Source organism: Phyllobates terribilis, unplaced genomic scaffold (assembly GCF_046119375.1).
Source record: "Phyllobates terribilis strain yellow unplaced genomic scaffold, ASM4611937v1 Scaffold_1__5_contigs__length_1240528914, whole genome shotgun sequence".
NCBI classification, from domain to species: domain Eukaryota; kingdom Metazoa; phylum Chordata; class Amphibia; order Anura; family Dendrobatidae; genus Phyllobates; species Phyllobates terribilis.
This window is the reverse complement of record NW_027362761.1, coordinates 818,761,114-818,784,276: the sequence shown is the minus strand read 5'-3', so window position 1 is coordinate 818,784,276 and position 23,163 is coordinate 818,761,114. Positions and strand designations below refer to the sequence as shown.

Sequence of the window (23,163 nt, the reverse complement as noted above, 5' to 3'; positions counted from 1 at the left end):
GCAAGGCAGTAACAGAACAAATTTATATTTTATTATGTCAACCCCAGTATGGGGCTGAATATCAGCACCAAAGAATTAAAAGCTGAAATGTGGCCTGCTTTATGTAGCACGGTAGTAACAGAAAAAAATAGATTTTTTTTTACTGTGGACGAGCTCTGGATACAGCAGAATCTCAGTGCAAAAAAATTATAAGCTCAGATGTGGCCTGCTTTATGTATCACGGTAGTAACAGAAGAAATTCGATTTTTTACTGTGGACGAGCCCTGTACACAGCAGAATCTCAGCGAAAAAAAATTGCAAGCTGAGATGTGGCCTGCTGTATGTATCATAGAAATAACAGAAGACATTTGATTTTTTACTGTGGACGAGCCCTGGACACAGTAGAATTTCTGTGCCAAAAAATTACAAGCTCAGATATTTCCTGCTTTATTGATCATGGTAGTAACAAAAGAAATAAAATTTTTCACTGTGGACGAGGCCCGTATACAGCAGAATCTCAGCCCAAAAGAATTACAACTTGAGATGTGGCGTGCTTTATGCAGCATGGTAGTAGCAGAAAAAAATAGATTTTTTATTGTGGGAGAGCCCTGGATACAGCAGAATCTCAGCGCAAAAGAATTACAAGCTGAGATGTGGCTTGCTGTATGTAGCATGGAAGGAACAGAAAAAAATAAAGTTTCAAAGGTGTACTCCTGCATGGAGCACAATATCAGCACAACAGAGTTCTATGCTGAAATGTGGCCTGCTCTCTCTGTCTGGACCACACTAAGAAAAAAAAAAGATTAATCTGCTGGAAGGTCGGTTTAACACCCACACACGATCCTATCTTTGTAAACTATCTGACTTTCAAGCAACAGCGAAGCTAACTATCTTAATCTCTCAGTATCCAGGAGCAGTAGCAGGAGCATCCTCTCTGTGCTGTTAGGCTGTGTGCCCACGATGCGCTTTTTAAGCGTTTCTGCAGCGGCAAAAACGCTGCAGAAACCCTTAAAAATGCATGATAGAAGGCCTGCAATGTTCCCCAATGATAATCCGCATGTGCTGTGCACGTGCTGCGGAAATTTCCGCTGCGGGTTATCATTGCGGAAAAAAACGCAGCACTACCAATTATTTTGTGGAAGAGCTGCATTTTCGTCGCCATTGACTTGCATTGAATCGCAAGTCATGCTTCAATTGTTTTGCATGAGGACTGAATACCCTCCCAGAGCTGTTCCTTAGATGTGAACTGCCTCCCGCCATCATAGACACTCCTTTTGATGATGCTCCAGTGAACACCGCCCAAAACAGCTCGAATTTGAGATTGGCGAACAGTTCGAGTCGAACAACGCTCATCTCTAGTAATGACTTGTATATAAGGCCAAAGAAAATACAAAGAATAAAGTTATGCACTGTGGAAGACATTTATGCGACCAGAATGGTGATGATACCACCTAGCAGCAGCACTTGTTCCTATTATAAATGCATTTAACAGCATTATCGATAGGGAATATAATAGATTTCAATTTTTTTAGGGCAGCACCAGCAGCACGCAATATAAGGCAATAATACCTGGCTGGATCGATGTCATGCGCTATCCATACTACGATACCTCACCCTTAAAAGAATTTCTGATAAGACAGTTAATATTCTAGAATATAGAATCTATTTGAATTGTCCTTTCCATTATTAAGGGGTGTGTCTCCTATACTGTTATTGCATATGCAACAATTTCAAGGACTGCCAAAAATTAGGACGCACTCCAATACACATTTGGAGAGAAGTAAAAAAAAAAATGAAAACACAGTAGGATCTTTCTTTACTATGAATACCAGACTCACCAATTTAACCTCAATGTAATCACATTGTTCATCTCCTGCACCTCCTCCTCCAGTTCGGCCTCCATCTCCGAAATGACGACATCAGTCATCACTGCAGCACTGCCTTGGCCAAGCGGCAACAGGCTGTGATGAAGATAATATGCTTAATGCTTAGGTGACAAACCGCCGACCGCTGCAGAGTTGCTGAAAGCTATAACACAGCAGCCTGATCTGTGGCTCTTACTGCTGAACATACTGCCAGGCATGGTCGTGTGTGAAAATGGGCGGAACTTGGTGGCGGAGAAATGACAGCCGGAAAAGATACGCTTTGCCTCTATGCCAGTCCTTTCACCGATCTAAAGAATATTGCTGTAGCGAAATATAACTATCGCAGAGAAGCAGTGTGAAACTGAAAACCATTAGGCCTACCAGAGAATATTTCTCCCCGCTCAAGAGCCCCATAGCAGCTGCAAAGTTTGCGCTATCATGAACTCTCCTGATGGAGAAGCCAGGGCCCACCCGAGGATTCTCAGGTGGGCCCATAAAACCCTGCCAAGAAGCAGCCCTGGCTAAGAAAAGTGTGTGGGAAGGTTACCGGACACTCTATGGCTGCTTTTTAGCTGAGGGGGAAACACACGCAAACACGGGGAGAGCATACAAAATCCTTGCAGATGTTTTCCTTGGTGGGATTTGAACACAGCACCCCAGCGCTGCAAGGCTTCAGTGCTAATCACTGAGCCACTGTGCTACCCTCTCTGTGCTCCCTCTGATATCTAACATGCTGGAGAAACTTGCACCTACTGCCACTCAGTATCTTCAGCTCTTTTTTGAGAAACTAATGTATTTGGGCAGAAGAAAAGGAAATTGTGGATGGCTTCACTACTGGTACTGGGGGCACTGCTAATACCATGGCGTCGTGCCATAGTTCACTGGAAATATTCCAGGCTGGTTGGAGCCAAGCTGATTCCCATAGAAAAGTACCAGCAGCAAGCTAAGGAGAAGGTTGCCTCAATCATCATCTCAACCTCACCTTGGCACTATGAACTCTCCTGAAGGAAAAGCCAGGGCCCACCGGAGGAATCTCCAGTTCTTTGGTGGGCCCGTTCAACCCTGCCGAGAAGCAGCCCTAGCTAAGAAAAGTCTGTGGGAAGGTTCCTGGACACCCTATGGCTGCTTTTTTACTGTAGACCGGCTCCAGCAATCTATAAAATTTCAATCTATGATCCCTTCACTGGCTCCCAATTGGCCAGAGACTTCAGTTCAAAACCGTAACTATGACATGCAAAACCATCCACAACCTGTCTGCTTCATATATCTGTGACCTAGTCTCCTGGTACATACCTGTATACTACCTCCGATCCTCACAAGATCTCCTTCCCTACTCCCGTCTTCTCTCCTCTTCCCACAATCACAAACAAGATTTTTCTCGTGCATCCCTTCTACTCTTGAATTGTGTACCCCAACATATCAGACTCTCGCCTACTGTTGAAACCTTTAAAAGAAAGCTAAAGACCCACCTCTTCCAACAAGCCTACAACCTGCAGTAACCCTGGCTCCACCATACCGCTGCCCGACGAGCCCTACTCTCACCTACTGTATCCTCACCCATCCCTTATAGACTGTTTGTGTGCCCTCACGGACAGGGTCCCCTCAGAAGTCAGTGACTTCTTTTCACATGTAAAGCGCAATGGAAGAAATGGCACTATAATAATAAAAAACATTAATTATACTACTTGTACTCTGGGTCAATTGATGGCACTTTCCTGCCCCTAAATTGATATGTTTTGGCAGCTTTTGGTCCCGCTTGAAGGTGTTGTGTATACGTTTGGTTTTGGCACCCATTGAATCCAATGGCCTTTGGCACTGTTCGGCGAACATTCGACAATTACATTGGCGATTACAAACAGCGATTGTAATCCGAAACAAATATTTAAATATTTGCTCGTCTCTAATCAGAAACACCCTTAATTAAAAAAATTATGTGGGTGTTGCATCATGGTCTCCCTGGTAATATGGTGGTGGAGGATGAGGAGAAGGAGGAGGGCGACATAGAATAGAACAATTCCTGAAGGGAATACCCATGTCTGGGTGTGAAGGGGTGCATGGGAATAGACCCCCAAAAAAATAACCACTGGATTTGAGTTTATGTTTGATGCATCTGGTGGTGTTGAGAAGTCCCAATTCAACCTTTGTTCATTTTTATAAGAGTCAGCCTGTCAGCATTTTCAGTTGACAGGTGAATGAGCCTATCAGTTTTATCAGTTATAATGCCCCTGGCGGCACTATAAACTATCTCTGACAAAACGCTAGCGGTCAGGACCTCCAAAGCGTAGAAAGACAGTTCATGCCACGTGTCCAGCTTGCATCTTTCAAAACTTTTCCCTCCTTGTCAGAGTACCCCATGTATCAGGGCCTGGGCACTGAGAGGGTTTGAGAAAACTGTCCCAGACCTTTGACAGCGTTCTCCTGCCTCTGCTAGAGATGACCTTCCAAGGCTCAATTCAGTTCCATTTGCCAAATTTTTCAATGCTGTTCATCGAACAGTTCGTCGAGCATATCCGAATCCCATTGCATTCAATGGGAGGAAAAACCGAACGCATACACAACACCTTCAAAGGGGCCCAAAAGCTGCCAAAACAGCTCAAATTAGGGACAGACACCAGAAAAAGTGGCATCAATTGACCCTCAGTACAAATAGTATAATTATTATTATTGATTATTATAGCGCCATTTATTCCATGGCGCTTTACATGTGAAAAGGGGTATACATAGCAAAGAACAAGTACAATAATCTTGAACAAAAACGAGTCACCGACTGGTACAGGAGGAGAGAGAACCCCGCCTGCGAGGGCTCGCAATCTACAAGGGATGAGTGAGGATACAGTAGGTGAGGGCAGAGCTGGTCGGGGAGTGGTATGGTAGAGCGAGGGTTACTACAGATTGTACGCTTGTCGGAAGAGGTAGGTCTTCAGGTTCCTTTTGAATGTTTCCATGGTTGGTGAGAGTCTGATATGTTGGAGTAGAGATTTCCAGAGTAGGGGAGATGCATGGGACAAATCTTGTATGTGATTGTGGCAAGAGTAGATAAGAGGGGACTAGAGAAGGCGATCTTGTGAGGATTGGAATACAGGGAGACTAGGTCATACTGTATATGTATGGAGGAGACAGGTTTTGTAAGCCATTGTATGCCAAAGTTAGGGTTTTGAACTGGAGTCTCTGGACAACAGGGAGTCAGTGCAGAAATTGACAGAAAGGAGAGCCTGGGGAATAGTGGGGTGACAGGTAGATTAGTCGGCCAGTTAAGGATAGATTGGAGGGATGCGAGAGTGTTAGAAGGGAGGCAACAGAGTAGGAGCTTGCAGTACTCGTGGCTGGAGATGATGAGAGCGTTCACTAGCATTTTTGCCGATTCATGGTTGAGGAATGTGAGGATCTGGGAGATATTTTGGAGTTGGAGTCGGCAGCAAGTGGAAAGGGCTTGGATCTGATGTTTAAAGGACAGATCAGAGTCAGGCTTGTGGGACTGGGGACAGTGGGCAGCCATTAACTTTGATGGATAGGTCAGTTGGGGGGGATGAATGAGATGGTGGAAAGATGATGAATTCGGTTTAATCCATGTTAAGTTTTATAAATCTAGCAGAGAAGAAGAATGAAATAATGGACAGACATTGTGGGATTCTGGTAAGTAAGGAGGTGATATCAGGTCCAGAGAGGTAGATCTGTGTGTCATCAGCATAGAGGTGATACTGATGATACTCAGATACCTGAGGTGCATGCGGACTGTACTGTGCTCTCAGGGCAGGAAGAGGAGGAGGGTGACTCTCAAAGCAAGGAGTGAGAGAGCAGATAGGATTACGATGAGGTTTTAGATCCCACTTGGTGTGAACCCAGAGGCATACGACTGAGTAGCTCAGCAGAGGAGGAGGAGGAGGGTGACGAAGAGGTTACGTTGCGGCTTCCTTCACAGACACTGAGTGATTCAACCATGAGAAGCACTGCATCCACAAACAACTAACAAAGTAGCAACGCTAAGTATGCAAACATAAAATATAGGAAATTTAGACTACAGACCAGTGGGCCTCGCCAACCCCCAGCTATTCATTCAATCGCAACTGCTACTTCTTCCTCCTTCATCACCATGGCAAGTGTTCTGACACAGATCTCCTGATGCAGAACCTCCACTTGTTTTCCCGCTACAGTCGGGGTGAGTGAGAGCCCGTCAGCTGTTATGGAAGTGGACATGCCTGCTCTTTTTGACTGATCTCAAACACCGAGCACACCACATCTTTCTCAATACATCAAAACATCTCCGCCTTCACCTCTCTCACAGTCCAGCAGTTTGTCGTATTCACCCTACTCCATCCTCTCTCAGCACAGCAGCTAGCCCACGGACCTGCAGTTGTGGTCACTTAAAAGATTGTTTCCTCCTACACATGCCAAAGCAAAGAGCTTGAACTTCACCATCTCCAATCTGTTGGCCATGGGAATTCTGCCTTCCTGCCTGATGGATACAGTTTTCTGAAAGCAGATGACTGTCGCAGTCCCCTAGTACCAGTTGCCCAGTTGCCATTACTTCTCTAAGAAAGATGTGCCTGCGCTACACCAGCATGTTGGAAATAACATCACCCTTTCCTTGATAAAATCTATGTCTGCCAGGTTGCATTTCACCACTGACACCAGGACAAGCAAGCATGGCCAGGGGCATTACATCTCGCTGACTGGCCACTGGGTGACTCTGGTGGCTGTAGGTGCTGGTGGGGAATGGGCTTCTCCACAAGTCTTTGAATCCAAGGCTTGCAGGGTGCTTGGGGATGTAGAACAAAATAACTACCCACCAAAAGATGGATAACTAAACTACTAGACAACAGGAGTTGGAGAACAAAATTACTAAACACCTAGGGTTGGAGAACAAAACAAATACACATCAGAACATGGAGAACTAAACTAATATACAACAGGGGTTGGAGAACTAAACCACTACACATCAGGACATGGAGAACTAAACTACTAGACACCAAGTCTTGGAATCCCCAAGGCTTGCTGGACAAACCTCTCTATCTAACACTTCCTCCACTGCTTCTGCCTCCACCTCCTCTAGGGCCGCCACCTGCACCCTCAACCTCTACCTTAATGAGACACGCGTTCCAACAGTGCAGAGAGAATCCCCCCTCCTCTATACTGTGCAGCCAGGGCTCATCGCAATCAGGCAGTGTTTAAATTAATATGCCTTGAGATTGCAGTCATATGGATCAAGAGTTGTGGACAGCTATCCATGCCGAATTTGAGCAATGGCTGTCTCCACTGAACCTGGAGCCAGGGAAGGCCATGTGCGATAACGATGCAAACCTGGTGGCGGCCTTAAGCTGGGGCAACCTCACACACGTGCCTTGCATGGCTCACATCCTCAACTTGATGGTACAGCAATTTCTCCACCACTAGCCTTGATGCGCTACTGCAGAAACCACAGTTGCTGTGTGCTCACTTCCGCCATTTGCAACCCGTGGATCATCGACTTGCATTGCTATAGAGATCTTTCGGCCTACCGGTTAACCGCTTGATATGCGATGTTGCAACATTTTGTAATTGAGCGCTGCACATGTTGCAACGACTGTGGCAGCAATGGCAAGCCCTGAAACAGTATATCATTTTGCATAGCTTGGGCCAATGCAGTACGGAAGTGGTGCAAATCATACTTGCGGAGTAGACACAGATGAAGTGCACCCTTCTGCACATTTTCAAAATGGCTACTAAGATGGTTAGCGCTCATGATGCCATCATCAGCTTCACTATTCTGGTCACCTACATGCTGGAGCACACTTTGAATAGTCTGCAGGAGGAGGTGGTGGTCCCAGGGGAAGAGGAGGAAGAGGAGGAAGCAGAGGAGGATGTGGAAGGGATAACAATATCTCTAAATTCGGGACTGTCATTGCACAGGCGGTTGCCATGGGAGGGTGGATTACAGTTATCAAGGGGGCTCATGGTACTAGTCAAACTGTTATTGAAGGTGCAGGAGCCAAGGAACAAATGGAGAAGGACGAGGAAGAAGCGGTGATGGGCACGCAACAGTTAGGAGAGGAAGGGGATAATGATCCTTTCTCTGTTGTCCGTGGTTGGCAGGAGGGGATGGAGGAAGCAAACTTGAGTGTTATCCTGCCACTAACACAGTATGAACGTAGACCTCATGAAAGAGACTGACCCATGAGCGCCTTCTTGCTGCAACATGATTGCTGCCCATATTGTTAGGATTAGAAGTAGTGCTGACTACTGGGTTTCCATTCTGTTCGATCCACGGTACAAAAGAAAATTTTTCCAGATGCTTCCCCACCTGGAAAGGGACGCGCCCGTGTTGGAGTATCAAAATATGCATGAACACAATCTTAAGAATGGCTTTCCTCTGCTTTCCAGCAGTGAGGCACACAGTATGCATCACAGTTATAGACTTCCAACCCCCAGAACGTAGCGTCGTCAATGCAAAAACAGTAGCAGCCTTGCAGTGCTAGGGTCCTGTGTTTCAGCCCTACCAAGGACAACATCTGAAAAGAGTTTGTATGTTCTCCTCGTCTTTGTGAGGGTTTCCTCTAGGTACTCATTTTTCTTCCCAAAGACATATTGATAGGAAATTTAGATTGTGAGCCCCAATGGGGCCCCAATGGGTCTGTAAAGGGTTGTGGAATTATTGGTGCTATATAAGTGAGTAAAATAAATAAATAGAAATTGATGCCACTTTAGTGGTATCTGCCCATAATTATTGGAAATGTTTGGTCTGCAAGTTGGGTCTCCTTCATATGTGTTGCCTGAATTTGGCAGAGCTCTCAGAGCACCAGGCCTGCACCTGTCACTCATCCACCAGTTACTGATCAAAGTTTAAGCTAGAACTGCTGCCCCAAGCCCTGTCCAATGCTGAAATGTGGCATGGTTTCAGGACCACGCTATTAGCACAACCAATTTACGATTCTGAAATTTGGATTCCTGGATGAGCACAATATTAGCACAAAATATTTATATTGTGAAATGTGGCCTGCTTTTTTTTACCACGCTATTAGCACAAAGAATTTAAATTGTGAAATGTGGACTCCTGGCTGGAGCACAATACTAGCACAAAATAATTAAAGCTGAAATGTGGCCTAGTTTCTGTAGTACGGTAGTAACAGAAAAAAAATATATTTTATCATGTCAACCCCTGTATGGAGCAGAGTATCAGCACCAAAGAATTAAAAGCTGAAATGTTGCCCGCTTTATGTAGTACGCTAGTAATAGAAAAAATTAGATTTTTTACTGTGGACGAAACCTGGATACAGCAGAATCTCAGCGCAAAAAAATTACAACCCCAGATGTGGCCTAGTTTCTGTAGCAAGGCAGTAACAGAACAAATTTATATTTTATTATGTCAACCCCAGTATGGGGCTGAATATCAGCACCAAAGAATTAAAAGCTGAAATGTGGCCTGCTTTATGTAGCACGGTAGTAACAGAAAAAAATAGATTTTTTTTTACTGTTGACGAGCTCTGGATACAGCAGAATCTCAGTGCAAAAAAATTATAAGCTCAGATGTGGCCTGCTTTATGTATCACGGTAGTAACAGAAGAAATTCGATTTTTTACTGTGGACGAGCCCTGTACACAGCAGAATCTCAGCGAAAAAAAATTGCAAGCTGAGATGTGGCCTGCTGTATGTATCATAGAAATAACAGAAGACATTTGATTTTTTACTGTGGACGAGCCCTGGACACAGTAGAATTTCTGTGCCAAAAAATTACAAGCTCAGATATTTCCTGCTTTATTGATCATGGTAGTAACAAAAGAAATAAAATTTTTCACTGTGGACGAGGCCCGTATACAGCAGAATCTCAGCCCAAAAGAATTACAACTTGAGATGTGGCGTGCTTTATGCAGCATGGTAGTAGCAGAAAAAAATAGATTTTTTATTGTGGGAGAGCCCTGGATACAGCAGAATCTCAGCGCAAAAGAATTACAAGCTGAGATGTGGCTTGCTGTATGTAGCATGGAAGGAACAGAAAAAAATAAAGTTTCAAAGGTGTACTCCTGCATGGAGCACAATATCAGCACAACAGAGTTCTATGCTGAAATGTGGCCTGCTCTCTCTGTCTGGACCACACTAAGAAAAAAAAAAGATTAATCTGCTGGAAGGTCGGTTTAACACCCACACACGATCCTATCTTTGTAAACTATCTGACTTTCAAGCAACAGCGAAGCTAACTATCTTAATCTCTCAGTATCCAGGAGCAGTAGCAGGAGCATCCTCTCTGTGCTGTTAGGCTGTGTGCCCACGATGCGCTTTTTAAGCGTTTCTGCAGCGGCAAAAACGCTGCAGAAACCCTTAAAAATGCATGATAGAAGGCCTGCAATGTTCCCCAATGATAATCCGCATGTGCTGTGCACGTGCTGCGGAAATTTCCGCTGCGGGTTATCATTCAGGAAAAAAACGCAGCACTACCAATTATTTTGTGGAAGAGCTGCATTTTCGTCGCCATTGACTTGCATTGAATCGCTTGGATTCCGCATCACTGCATCTGTAGTTGCGTAATCCAAGCGTTTCAATATGCGGATGGTACCTGGGTCTGGAGAGGAGGAGACTCTCCTCCGGACCCGGGTACCATAGAACCTGTAAAAAAAAGAATAAAATAAAAAATAAATATCATATTTACCTTCTGATGGCCCCCGCTGCACTTGTCCTCCCGTGCCGGCAGATCGCGGTGGACTGAAGGACCTGCGCTAACGTCATAGTCCCTTGCCGGCAAGGGAGGACAGAGCGAAGCAAGACTCCGGGGGCCATTGGAAGGTAAGTATAGGTTTATTTTTTTATTTTTAAACATTCTTTAAGGTCACACTATATAAATCCATGCCGTTTGCATGGATTTATATAGTGTGACTAAGTTGACAAGCACTTTCCAAGTGATGCTAAAATCGCTTGGAAAGCGCTTGTCAACAGGCATAGGGAAATGCATGTGAAGAACGCTTCACATCCGCTTGTCCCTGGCAGGAAAAACGCATGTACAATCCACATGCATTTTTTCTGCCAGGGAGACGCAGAAACGCTCAGGAAAAAATCCTGAGCATTTATGCATCGTGGGCACATAGCCTTACACAGACAAAATGGAGCTAAAACAACATGTCGGCTATTTATATGGAAAGAGACATGTGACTTCAGCAGCCAATGACAGAAGCCCTTGTGTCTGGACCTTCTGGATGGTTCCTGCACCCTGATTGGCTTGCCAGAATCTCTACACATTGTTGAGAAAAAACAATAAAATAAGATTAACAGTCCGCCGCTACTCTGACCTCTCACCACCACCTCCCCTCATCAAACACGTTTCCCCTGCTCATCATACAGCACCACTATCCTAGCCAAAATCCCAAAAATTACAGTAGTGGAAACGCGATCACTTTTGCCAAATTGGGCCAATTTTCAGTAAAAACGCTTGGGGGTCCGATCACAAATCCGAATGTGCAATGTTCGTGCCGAGTTTGAAAAAAACGAAAGTTTTCCGAACATGTTTGCTCATCTCTACTGTTGATGGCTGGTAACAACAACTCCCAATATTTACTTACTGTTGTTAAAGACATACAAGGAGTTGTAGGTTCATGCTACCCAAATGTATATAGGGATGACCTGACATTGTAATTGATCGCTGTATTAAAAGGTTTCCCCTTTAGGAAAATTCCAGTCCCCAAGCACAGTTTGCTCTAAAAAACAAACCGAGCTTTACTCACCATTTCTGGGCCCTGTGCTGGGTTTACAACTACCTTGCAGTACATTCTTAGCCCCATAGCCAAAAACCCCCCAAGACCCAGATAACCCCTTCAATAAACTAGAAAACACTGGACCAGATGACACAACTGACTGTTGAAAAGCTGGATGACATATAAAAGTTTGGTTATTTATTGCTCAGATATTATACACCCCTCAACATTCAAATTGGAATACCAAAAAGGAAAAGTCATGGAATTATGAAAATATACACAGTTACACACCATGGCATGATGTCAATGAGGTTATAAATGAATGTCTGAGGAATATTTTACCACACTGAATACACTTGGACAACCTTGTGCATTATTAATGGAAGGCACGCTAAGCAGCAGCTGATATGTTGTTAGTTAAATCAATTTCTCTACTATCTGTTTGGTCCACTGAATATATAACCTATAATTAGACACATCAGCCCAAGAATATGTAATTAAAATTATTAGATTTATTAGGTAATAAGAATAAAATACAAAATATAACAAATAGGGGAAAAGGGAATAAAAGACTGAATCAGAGAACACGGAGGGGTGTACATGTATGGCTGCATCCGTAATGGACTAGTATATATGATTAATAGCAGTATATATAAATATATCACATTTAAGATTTGGGGTGATCAAATAACAATTTAATTAAATATGAGTATATAAATAAAGTGCACAGTGCTATAAATGAGTAAATTAATTAATTAATATTAGCCACAACCAAATATCAGAGAAACATAATGATAATGCAGCCATTAATCATTTAATAGTATTTTAGGAGCAGCCAAAATCACAATAAATAAATACATGAATAAATAGCATATAGAAGTCTGTATATACGTAAACTAACCCCAGAGGTATCGTGTCTCACATCCAGGTTGATGTGTCTAATTATAGGTTATATATTTCTGATTGACACACAAACAGTCGGTACTATTGCTTGAATAGCTAATTTTTTTTGGTCCACTGAATGTTAAATAGTTAGAGAATCCATCCCTTCATTGTTCCCTCGTCAAAGCTACAGGCGAAACGCGCGTTGGGTTACAGTCTGTGTTTTCACTTTAATGAACTTTTACATATAGGGATTTTACAGCATCCATGCATATGTTGTTCAGTGTGCTATGACTCTTGGAACGTGCGTTATATTATTCACACTTGACATTTTAGTACTTAAATATATATATATATTTACTTTCCCTCACATGTCATTTTATCATATCACAGAGATCTTCTACTATGAAGGATTGCGGAAATATTTGAACCTAATAATGATCTATGTGACTTCTTCTGTGATGCATATTATTTTATTATCTCTATCTTTTCACTACTTCAGCATTTCTGTATATATTTGGCTTAATAGCACATGTTGCTTTTTGTGATGCCATTACCATTTCTTGTAAATAACTCCTAATCCATTGCTATGCTACTTTATATACCCTCATATCTTGTGTTTTGCTCTTTTGTGATTTTTGTTTCCCTTTTTCTCATGTAATTTTATAACCCCACTTTTTGGACAGCAGTGCACACGCGTACCGGCATTTTAGCCATTTAATTTCTCCTCTCAGAGATTGACAGCAGCATTTAAATGGTTAAATAGCAGTGATCGGAGCTAGTTTTGGCCACTGCTGTTACAGGCACATTTGGCAGCGTAACAAAGCCTACATATGCAGAGTATGGTACTGGCTCAGTTCCTGAGCCTGTTCCATACACCCACCACGACCATATGATGTAATTTTAATTATTGTGGTTGGAAAGGGGTTACTTGTGTATGAGATAAAGTCATCAAATGATATACATTGTATTTTTTGTAAGAAAAATACAGAGCTTGTATAGGAAATTTTGCTGCTGCTAAGTTTGCAAAACCCTATTGATGTGTTCTCCTGACTGTTCTTCATAGGCCAGCATGACTGAGTGCTTGATTTGATGAATATGCCAAAAAGCTAATTAACCTCTAGAGTTTTTTGGAAAGTAGCCTAGTGAGTCATGTCATGCCAGGAAGCAAAGAATTAGAATGATTAGTGTGTACAATGTGAATTATAACAATGCTTACAACGACCCGGTGGGATTGGTTAATCGAGGGATTACACAGAGTTTAAATTTGCACTCTTACCTGCAATAACTCTGCAGATATTCAGCACTGTGAGCAGAACGAGTGCTGCCTGTAGCACCGGATGATCAGGTATCTTATATCTGTAATAGATTTCTCATTCTAGAATACATTATCTGTACATTTTTCTTTATTATCAGTGTTGGTTTTCAAGAGTTACTTGTAGTAATGAAAGTTTGGAGGAGGTTATGACAATGCGTAAGCTTTTATATATATATTTTATATTTGCATACATTTATAAGATCATCCTTACATGTTAAGGGGGTTTTCCATCATACTAAGTGATGGTATCTCTATAGCTATAACATATACGATCACTTTCTGATTAGTAGGAGGTACTAATACCAGGGCCCCCACCAATCCTGAAGATAAAAGGGCCACAGTGATAATTTAGAGTTGGTATCTGACCAGGGTACATAATATTTAAAAAAGCAAGAGCAAAGGGAATAGCTGTAATTAAAATCCTTAAAAAATAACTTAGATCTACATTGACAGAACCACTGAGCCCAGTGGTTGTAAATATAGACTATAGCAGGTGCAGAGAGACAATTCTGGAGAAAGGGAAAGTATGTATAGTTTAATTTGTTCTTTTCGTTCTCTACAATCCTATGAATAAAAAAAAGCCATGACAATCCCTTTAAAAGTAATATAAAAATGGATATGTTGCTTAATTTTTTTTATAAAAATTTTAGTCTAAATATTTTTGAACATTAAATCATGGATTTAGCCAGAAATATGGGTTTTGCTTTGTTTCCAAATGGCCAAGCATCCGTAGCAGAAAAATAGGGGGGCCAATACATCAAAGCTTTATGTGTGTATTATTGCGTAAAAAGCTTTGAAAAGTCGCATCATTTTGGTGCAGTTGACAGTTTTGTTAAAATTATGCCACTATCATGCCATTTTCACACAGATCCTACAAATTGGGCAGAGCTGGGTTTGGATCATTACATTTATGATGAGCTGCGGCATTCACTATGCCACAAATATTACTCCAGCAGGGACTGGAGTAGAATTTGCGACAAAGCGCACACAGAGGTGTTTGGCACTCGTCCGGCACTCCTGATTCATGAAGAGATGTATGCCTCTTCAAGAAGCAGGAGCGTTTAACTCCAACCCATCTTCTCATCAAGACTAGCATCAATAATGCCGGTCTTGATGTATCAAGTTTAAGGAGTTCCTTTCTTGTAAATCTGGAATATGCAGTAGTTCGGACTGAATCTCTTTAATCCAACTGACACAATTACTTTATTGAGATAGTATGCATCCATAATATCTTAAAGTTTAGCTACCTAAACTTCTACTTTCAGCTTCGAAATGTTGTTACATCAATGTTCAGCTCAAAACTTAGCCAGGGAAAATGATCCCACCATAGTTGGACATCTTTAACTTTGTTAGAAATTCAGAGTAATGGATCAAGTCGTCCAGTTCTGAATCGATTTGATTATATTTTCATATTAACATTTGAAGACTTGCGGAGACCTAGATTTTTACTTGTGCTTTTTTCTGATGTAAAAATAAGATCAGATATATTAAGAATGAAGAACATGTATTTCAAAGACTTTATGATTATGCCAAGTGGTCATGCAATTTGTGGCATCGCTCTACAGTAGTTTTGACAGTACCACACACATAGTTGTTGTTGTTTTGTATTTCCAAGGATAGGCACAGTAATTATAGACTTCTATGTACCAGTTCTTAAAGTGAAAAAAGTACAAATTCACTATGCACACTTTGTCCAGATCTTGGCCAGTTATATGCACAGAAGGTGTAGTTAGTAAAACCATCTTTAATTCCATGACGAAAGAAAAAAAAATAATGGTCACTTATTAATCAATAGGAATTTGAATTTTGTCAAGGAGTGACATAGAGTGTAGTGGTGTAAAATTCTGTATTCTAGGGCAGTAAAACTGATAAACAATACAACCCTGGTGGTCCAGGGCAGTAAAATGGGTATCTTCACTGACTCACTGCCACAGGCCAGACATATTATATTTCCTTGCATGCAATAATTTGCTGCAACACGAGATATCAGAAATCAAAAGATCACACGGTTCCTTAGTGTAAATAGAAAAGAAATCCAATAAAGGTTTTATTAAATTACATAAATAAAAAGTTTTAAAGTAAAAAAAAAAATGCAATCCATTAATATTCCCTATAAAGTGCACAAACATTAAAATAAAGAATATACAGTGGTGGCCAAAAGTATTGGCACCGCTGCAATTCTGTCAGATAATACTCAGTTTCTTCCTGAAAATGATTGCAATCACAAATTCTTTGGTATTATTATCTTCATTTAATTTGTCTTCAATGAAAAAAGACAAAAAGAATTGTCCTAAAGCCAAATTGGATATAATTCCACACCAAACCTAAAAAAGGGGGTGGACAAAAGTATTGGCACTGTTTGAAAAATCATGTGATGCTTCTCTAATTCGTGTAATTAACAGCACCTGTAACTTACCTGTGGCACCTAACAGGTGTTGGCAATAACTAAATCACACTTGCAGCCAGTTAACATGGATTAAAGTTGACTCAACCTCTGTCCTGTGTCCTTGTGTGTACCACATTGAGCATGGAGAAAAGAAAGAAGACCAAAGAACTGTCTGAGGACTTGAGAAACCAAATTGTGAGGAAGCATGAGCAATCTCAAGGCTACAAGTCCATCTCCAAATACTTGAATGTTCCTGTGTCTTCCGTGCGCAGTGTCATCAAGAAGTTTAAAGCCCATGGCACTGTGGCTAACCTCCCTAGATGTGGATGGAAAAGAAAAATTGACAAGAGATTTCAATGCAAGATTGTGCGGATGGTGGATAAAGAACCTCGACTAACATCCAAACAAGTTCAAGCTGCCCTGCAGTCCGAGGGTACAACAGTGTCAACCTGTACTATCCGTCGGCATCTGAATGAAAAGGGACTGTATGGTAGGATACCCAGGAAGACCCCACTTCTTACCCCGAGACATAAAAAAGCCAGGCTGGAGTTTGCCAAAACTTACCTGAGAAAGCCTAAAACGTTTTGGAAGAATGTTCTCTGGTCAGATGAGACAAAAGTAGAGCTTTTTGGGAAAAAGCATCAACATAGAGTGTAGAGGAAAAAGAAAGAGGCATTCAAAGAAAAGAACATGGTCCCTACAGTCAAACATGGCGGAGGTTCCCTGATGTTTTGGGGTTGCTTTGCTGCCTCTGGCACTGGACTGCTTGACCGTGTGCATGGCATTATGAAGTCTGAAGACTACCAACAAATTTTGCAGCATAATGTAGGGCCCAGTGTGAGAAAGCTGGGTCTCCCTCAGAGGTCGTGGGTCTTCCTGCAGGACAATGACCCAAAACACACTTCCAAAAGCACTATAAAATGGTTTGAGAGAAAGCACTGGAGACTTCTAAGGTGGCCAGCTATGAGTCCAGACCTGAATCCCATAGAACACCTGTGGAGAGATCTCAAAATGGCAGTTTGGAGAAGGCACCCTTCAAATATCAGGGACCTGGAGCAGTTTGCCAAAGAAGAATGGTCTACAATTCCAGCAGAGCATTGTAAGAAACTCATTGATGGTTACCGGAAGCGGTTGTTCGCAGTTATTTTGGCTAAAGGTTGTGCAACCAAGTATTAGGCTGAGGGTGCCAATACTTTTGTCTGGCCCATTTTTGGAGTTTTGTGTGAAATGATCAATGATTTGATTTTTGCTTCATTCTCATTTGTGTTTTTTCCTTGCAAGCAAATTAAATGAAGAGAATAATACCAAAGAATTTGTGATTGCAATCATTTTCAGGAAGAAACTGAGTATTATCTGACAGAATTGCAGGGGTGCCAATACTTTTGGCCACCACTGTATGTATTAAGTGTTGTGGTAAATGTAAGGATTTTTTTACAATATGTTAAACGCTATAAAAAAAAACCCATGAGAAAGGAGGAACTATGTTTTTTTACCCTAATTTTTTTTAATTTTTTTTATAAAAGCTAAGGATTTACTTATGTGTTACCCATAATGAAATGATGGGAATTATAACTCTCCCTGCAATAATCAAGCCCTCATGAAGCAATTGTATGTAAATAGAAAATGAACATTTTCATGACTATCTGAATAGTGGGCTGCAATCATTTTATTTCTAAGAGAAATGCGTGTATTTATGAAAAAAAAACATTAATTACAGTGCATGGATGATATAAAATACTTTTATAGAATTCATGTTTTATTCTTCCTCCCCCCAAAAATGTCATCTCTGGGCATTTCTGCATCAGGAGGACGGGGGGGGGGGGGGGCTGGTGATGTCACATCTGCTGGATTAATTAATGAGTTATAGGCATCTAAAAATGGTACCACAGAATAATAGAACTCTTCTTGCAAAAGAAAGTTGACAGAAAAATGTATGATTCTTTCAAACAAAATAAAATCAAATTTGGGTCCTGAAGACCCAAAATAGGCCAATGTTGAGGGGGTTAAAGAGGAACACCGTTCTGCACAAGTTGCTTCATAAAGTATAATTAGTTGCAAAATTTCTTTTCCTTTTACACAACCATAGTCCTTTTAATTGTATAAAGATTTTATTAGGCCCCCTCATGGTGGCTGCCAGTAGATATATTGTATACTGTTCAGTAAAGACAGAGGAGTGAAAGAGGAGGTAATTCACTATGTCACAAAGGTAACTCACACGCCTCCTCATCACCGCCCTACTCACCATGCCGCTTCTCCTCAGGCTGTCCCGCTGAGTTTGCTTCTTTCAGCACTGCTGCATCTTCATGTGGTTTCCATTTAGCTTTAGGGGGCGGGGCCGGTTTCGACATGAATTTAACCCTGCTGTGTCCTGCAGTGATTAGGTTCCCTGGCCTATCCCGTGCCTGCAAGGTCTATATTAGGCAGCTCATCCTACCACTTCTAGCCTGAACGTTGGTTCCTAACCTGTTATCACCCATTTATGCATATCTCCATATTTTGTATGACGTTATTGACCCGGCCTGCTTACCCGCTCAGTGTGACTTCTCCATCTCTGGCTCCGGCTTAGTATTGTGAACCTGTGCAACCTGCCCCGACCTCGGATCATCTGACTAAGCCTTTGTCTCGCCCTCCTGTACCTTGTACCTGCGTTTCTGACACTCTTGTTAGCTACTGCAGTCCCTGGAGTGGTACCTCATGTCTACTGGCAGCCCAACCTATCCTCACCATCAGAGACCCTAGTCAAGACCTGGTAGACACTTAGTCACGCCCCTCCATGTTAAGCCCAGCCCATGGCGCAGTGGGTTTACACCCATCAGCACTATACACTGCTTTTAAAGGGAATCTTTCAGGAGGTTTTTGCTATGGAATCTGAGAACTACATGATATATGGGCAGAGACCCTGATTACAGAGATGTATTATTTACTGGGCTGCTTGGTGCAGTAGTGGTCAGAATGCTGAGCTGTGTATAACCCGGCCCACAACCCTGAATGACAGTTTCCTGTGTATACTGTGAATTGCCAGCAAGCTGCCAATCAGTAGCGGGGGCAGGGTTACACAGATTAGCTAGTCTGGCTTGCACAAAACCTATTAATCTAGTGATAATCTCCTACTGATAAAAAAACTGATTGTACTGAAACTACCGCATGCAGCCTAATAAGTGACATAACCCTGGACTAAGGTTCTCTGTTCCTACATTATGCTGCTCTCATATTAAATAGTGAAAAAACCTTCTGATAGATTCCCTTTAAGTTCTGTAAGAATTGCAAGATCGCATAGGAAGAAAGGATTCTAACAAAAACATAAAACATATGCTTGTTTCATTGTGATTAATGTAAATTATACACATTTTTTTAGACTCTGGCTTGAAGAATGAGAATCTTTATCATTTATGGATATATCTTGGGGTTCACTTTTGCATCTCCAGTAAGTAAAGCATTAAAAGTCAATAAATAAACATTGTCTTTTTATTTCCAAGATCATATTTGACAAAGTGGCAAAACAAAGCATTTTGCACAATTAGATCAGTACCCAATTACTCCTATTGCATTTTAAGAGCATTTCTTACAAAATTTTTCATTTCTGTATGTGACTAAAATATTCTTTCAGTTGCTTAAACAGCAGTTGTAATCTATGTACCCTAACAAAATAGCTGCTGATAAATATTCCTAAATTCTGAGTTCCACCCCTGTCCAGCCCTCTCTTTCTCCAAGTCAACATTTAGAATCATTCACTTAAAGGGGTTGTCTTCTTTCAGAATATCTTGGTAGTCTGGAGCAATTTGTTATAAAAAAAACCCCAAACCAAACTTTACTCACCGTCCCAAGGTCCAGCTATGAGTTCCTGTTACTGTTCTTGGTGTCATGCCGCCAGTGCAGCAGCCAATCACTGAGCTCATCAGCTCTACCGGTGTAGATGGAACCCCCTGCTCAGAGGAGCTCAGCTCACTGATTGCCTGTTGCACTGTTGACGCAATGCCAGCGCTGTATCAGATACTGGACACCGGGAGAAGTGGTAGAGGCTCCGTGTTGGCCTCCTTGGATGGTGAGTAAGGGCGTGTTTTATTTATTTATTTTTTTTTTTAACAAACTGTGTACACGGACTCAGATTTTTTCAAAAGGGACAACCCTTTTAATGTAGTGAAAGTAACTAAAAACAAAAAAATAACACAAGGAGTTATTAATAAAGTAATAGATATGATGTAACTGAATATCCACAAGAGAATATATCATTGACTAATATTGATTGCATTCCAAAGATGGTGGCAGATGCACGTTAAGAATTTGTGAAAACCACTGTATTACAGATCTTTGCTGTATAAATATGTAATATGGAAAACATAGCCTACTATTAGTCCATACTGTACCTCCATGAGCTCTATTGTATGCTATTGTATGGAATATTCTCCACTGGAAGCACTGAATCCAGTGCCTCTATATCTGTCTAAAAGAACCATTTTCCATCAAAACATATTAAGAATTCTGATATAATATGCTATTGATGTTCTATTTTGCAATATTTTAGTGTCTTTATGATAAATTGTATACATACAAATTTGTTTTTAAGATCACAAGATTTCCAAAATGCAAAGAAGGCCTGAAGACGATTGACAATACTGAAAATAATGGAGCTCACCAAGAAGAAACTGAGCACAAAGAAGTACAATCGCATACTGCAGAGATACTTAAAATTATTCCCAAAATGCAGTCGTCATTAAATTACACTGACATGCAAGCAAAATTGAATGAGACAAGGATTAAAAAACAGACATCAAGCAATGAGATAGACAGGAGTTCCAGATTAAAGTACCGATATAGTAGAGATCTGAGTCAACTGATTCAAAAACATCCAAAAAGGAAAACTGTAGGAAAGAAACATAGTCCAGAGGAAACCAATAAAATCATTCAAAGTCACAATCTTTACAATAGATCAAGAAAGGCAAAAGTAAATGACATGTTAAAACACAAACTAGAAAAAGGAACCATCATAAAACAATTACAGAAAAGAAGTATCGACCTTGAAGGCACCACCAATGACCCATACCATTCACCAGACATATCCTATGATTGGGACATGCAAGAAGACTTCAATGATGACTCACAAGAACTGAACGAGTCTGCCAGCTTAAATAAAAGTACAGAAGATTTCACCTTAGATATAATAAATGAAAATAGTGACCACACTGACTATAGAGAATCATATCCTATTAGTTCAAGTGAGTCAAGCAACCTCATAGGTTCCTCTGAAACTAACAACCCTATCGAGTCTAATCAATTGAACAGTTCAAATGAGTCTAGCTACAATTCTAATTCAGAGGAATTCATCAGTGATGTCAGGTCAGAGGAATCCATCAGTGATGTCACTGATGTCAAGTCAGAGGACTCCATCAGTGATGTCCCTTATAAACCAATTATTTTCAAAGAATCTAGTAACTCCCAAGAAACTTCTGAGCTGAATGTTCAAAACTGTGTTTTCACTACCCCAGTCTCTGATGGACTTAGTGAATCCATCAGGCTTTCAAGTGATTCTTGGAGTCAAGAAAACTCAACTCAAACCATTGAACATGGTAAATATAGTAATTCAAGTGATGCTAATGATTCTAGTTTCAATGAATCCAGTAATTCATGCACTTCTAATGTCTCCAATCATTCCACGGAGTCCACCATACATGGAGGTGAGAGCGCAGAACACGGTAGTTGGTACATAGCAGACACTGTAATTACAGATAAGATTGAAGCAAATGAGATACATACTTAACTTGTTCACTTAACCGTCTCTTCAGTTTTATCAATAAGCAAACAGTGCTTCAACCCTAGTTTAATTGAAGCACAGTGGACCAGGTAGATGGTAGAGCATCATTTTGTAAGCCTATATTAACTATATAACACACTATGCATAAAATATATCAATTTTAGAGATGAACGAATTGTAAAGTTCGGGGTTCATACTGAATACCTAGTGTCAGGTGCTGAACTGCGAACACGGACTTCTCTCTTTATCGTTCGGAAGTCCGGGGAGGAGAGAGAGAGAAACAGAAAGAGAAATTTTCCACCTCCAACGTTTGGGTTCTGGTTCAAGTTCGGGTACAGTTCTGGTACCCAAACTTGAACTTTGGACAGGTACCAGAACCCGAACTTCCACAGGTTCGCTCATCCCTAATCAATTTCAATAAAAGCACCCAATAATGTTTGCCTGCTGCTGAGCTCTTTATAATTTACATCTTGTGCACATGGGAGTTCATGTTTCTTTTTATAAACTCACTTTGAATCATTCTGTGTAAGTAGATAGTGTTTGATTTTCTTACAAATGTTTAAAAGCAATGTGCCATTAAAAATGACCTACTATTTAAACCACCTTTGTTAAATATATTTATTATGACATTTGATTTATATTTTACATTTTCCATGTTACAAACTACAAAAAGTCCTGAACTCTTTCAGTTTTTACTCTAAACACTGGTTTTGCAGCAATTAATTTCATCATTCATATCATTATCAACACAATGAAATATACAGTATATGGGCAAACATTGGGACCCAAGTCTTAATCACTCAATTCAGATTTTTAATTAAATCTCATGGCTAAAGGTATATGAAATCCAAACGCTAGACATGCAGTCTGCCTTTACAAACATATGTGAAAGATCAGGTCATTGTAAAGAGCTCATTGAATTTAAGTGAGGTTCTGTAATAGGATGCCGTCATTGAAACAAGGCTGTTCATGAAATTTCTTCTCTTCTAAATATTCCACGATCAACTGTGAGTGGTATGATTAAAAAGTGGAACCATTAAAGAATCGCAGCAAATGAACCATGAAGTAGAAGATCATGTAAAATTTCAGGGCTGGTCACCCTATGCTGAATGTATAGCGCATCGTGCATAGTGCATAAAAGTCACCACCATGGCTCTGCTGATTCAATAACTGCAGTTTCAAACCTCTTCTGGCATTACCATGAGTACAAAAACTGCGTGCCAGGAGCTTCATCACATGGGTGTCTGTGAGGAGCTGCCCACTTACTAAAGACTATGATACTTTTCCAGCACGGACCACCATTTTCGTCAATATTATTATTGTGTGTTATT

The 23,163-nt window shown here is 41.0% G+C and overlaps 1 protein-coding gene across 1 annotated transcript; it reads left to right on the top strand.

Annotated features, from left to right (window-relative positions):
• The first annotated feature begins 13,592 nt into the window (after window positions 1–13,592).
• On the top strand, window positions 13,593–22,415 carry LOC141171589 (uncharacterized). The gene is made up of 3 exons (XM_073655269.1): window positions 13,593–13,727; window positions 19,439–19,507; window positions 20,648–22,415. Exons 2-3 carry the CDS (start codon window positions 19,454–19,456, stop codon window positions 21,836–21,838), a joined length of 1,245 nt encoding a protein of 414 aa, XP_073511370.1. The 5' UTR covers window positions 13,593–13,727; window positions 19,439–19,453; the 3' UTR covers window positions 21,839–22,415.
• Window positions 22,416–23,163: the final 748 nt, after the last annotated feature.

Coding starts and splice junctions, on each gene's coding strand:
- LOC141171589 (XM_073655269.1), top strand. CDS start 19,454: ATGAGAATCTTTATCATTTATGGATATATCTTGGGGTTCACTTTTGCA. Junction 19,508..20,647: donor GGTTCACTTTTGCATCTCCA/GTAAGTAAAGCA, acceptor TTTGTTTTTAAG/ATCACAAGATTTCCAAAATG.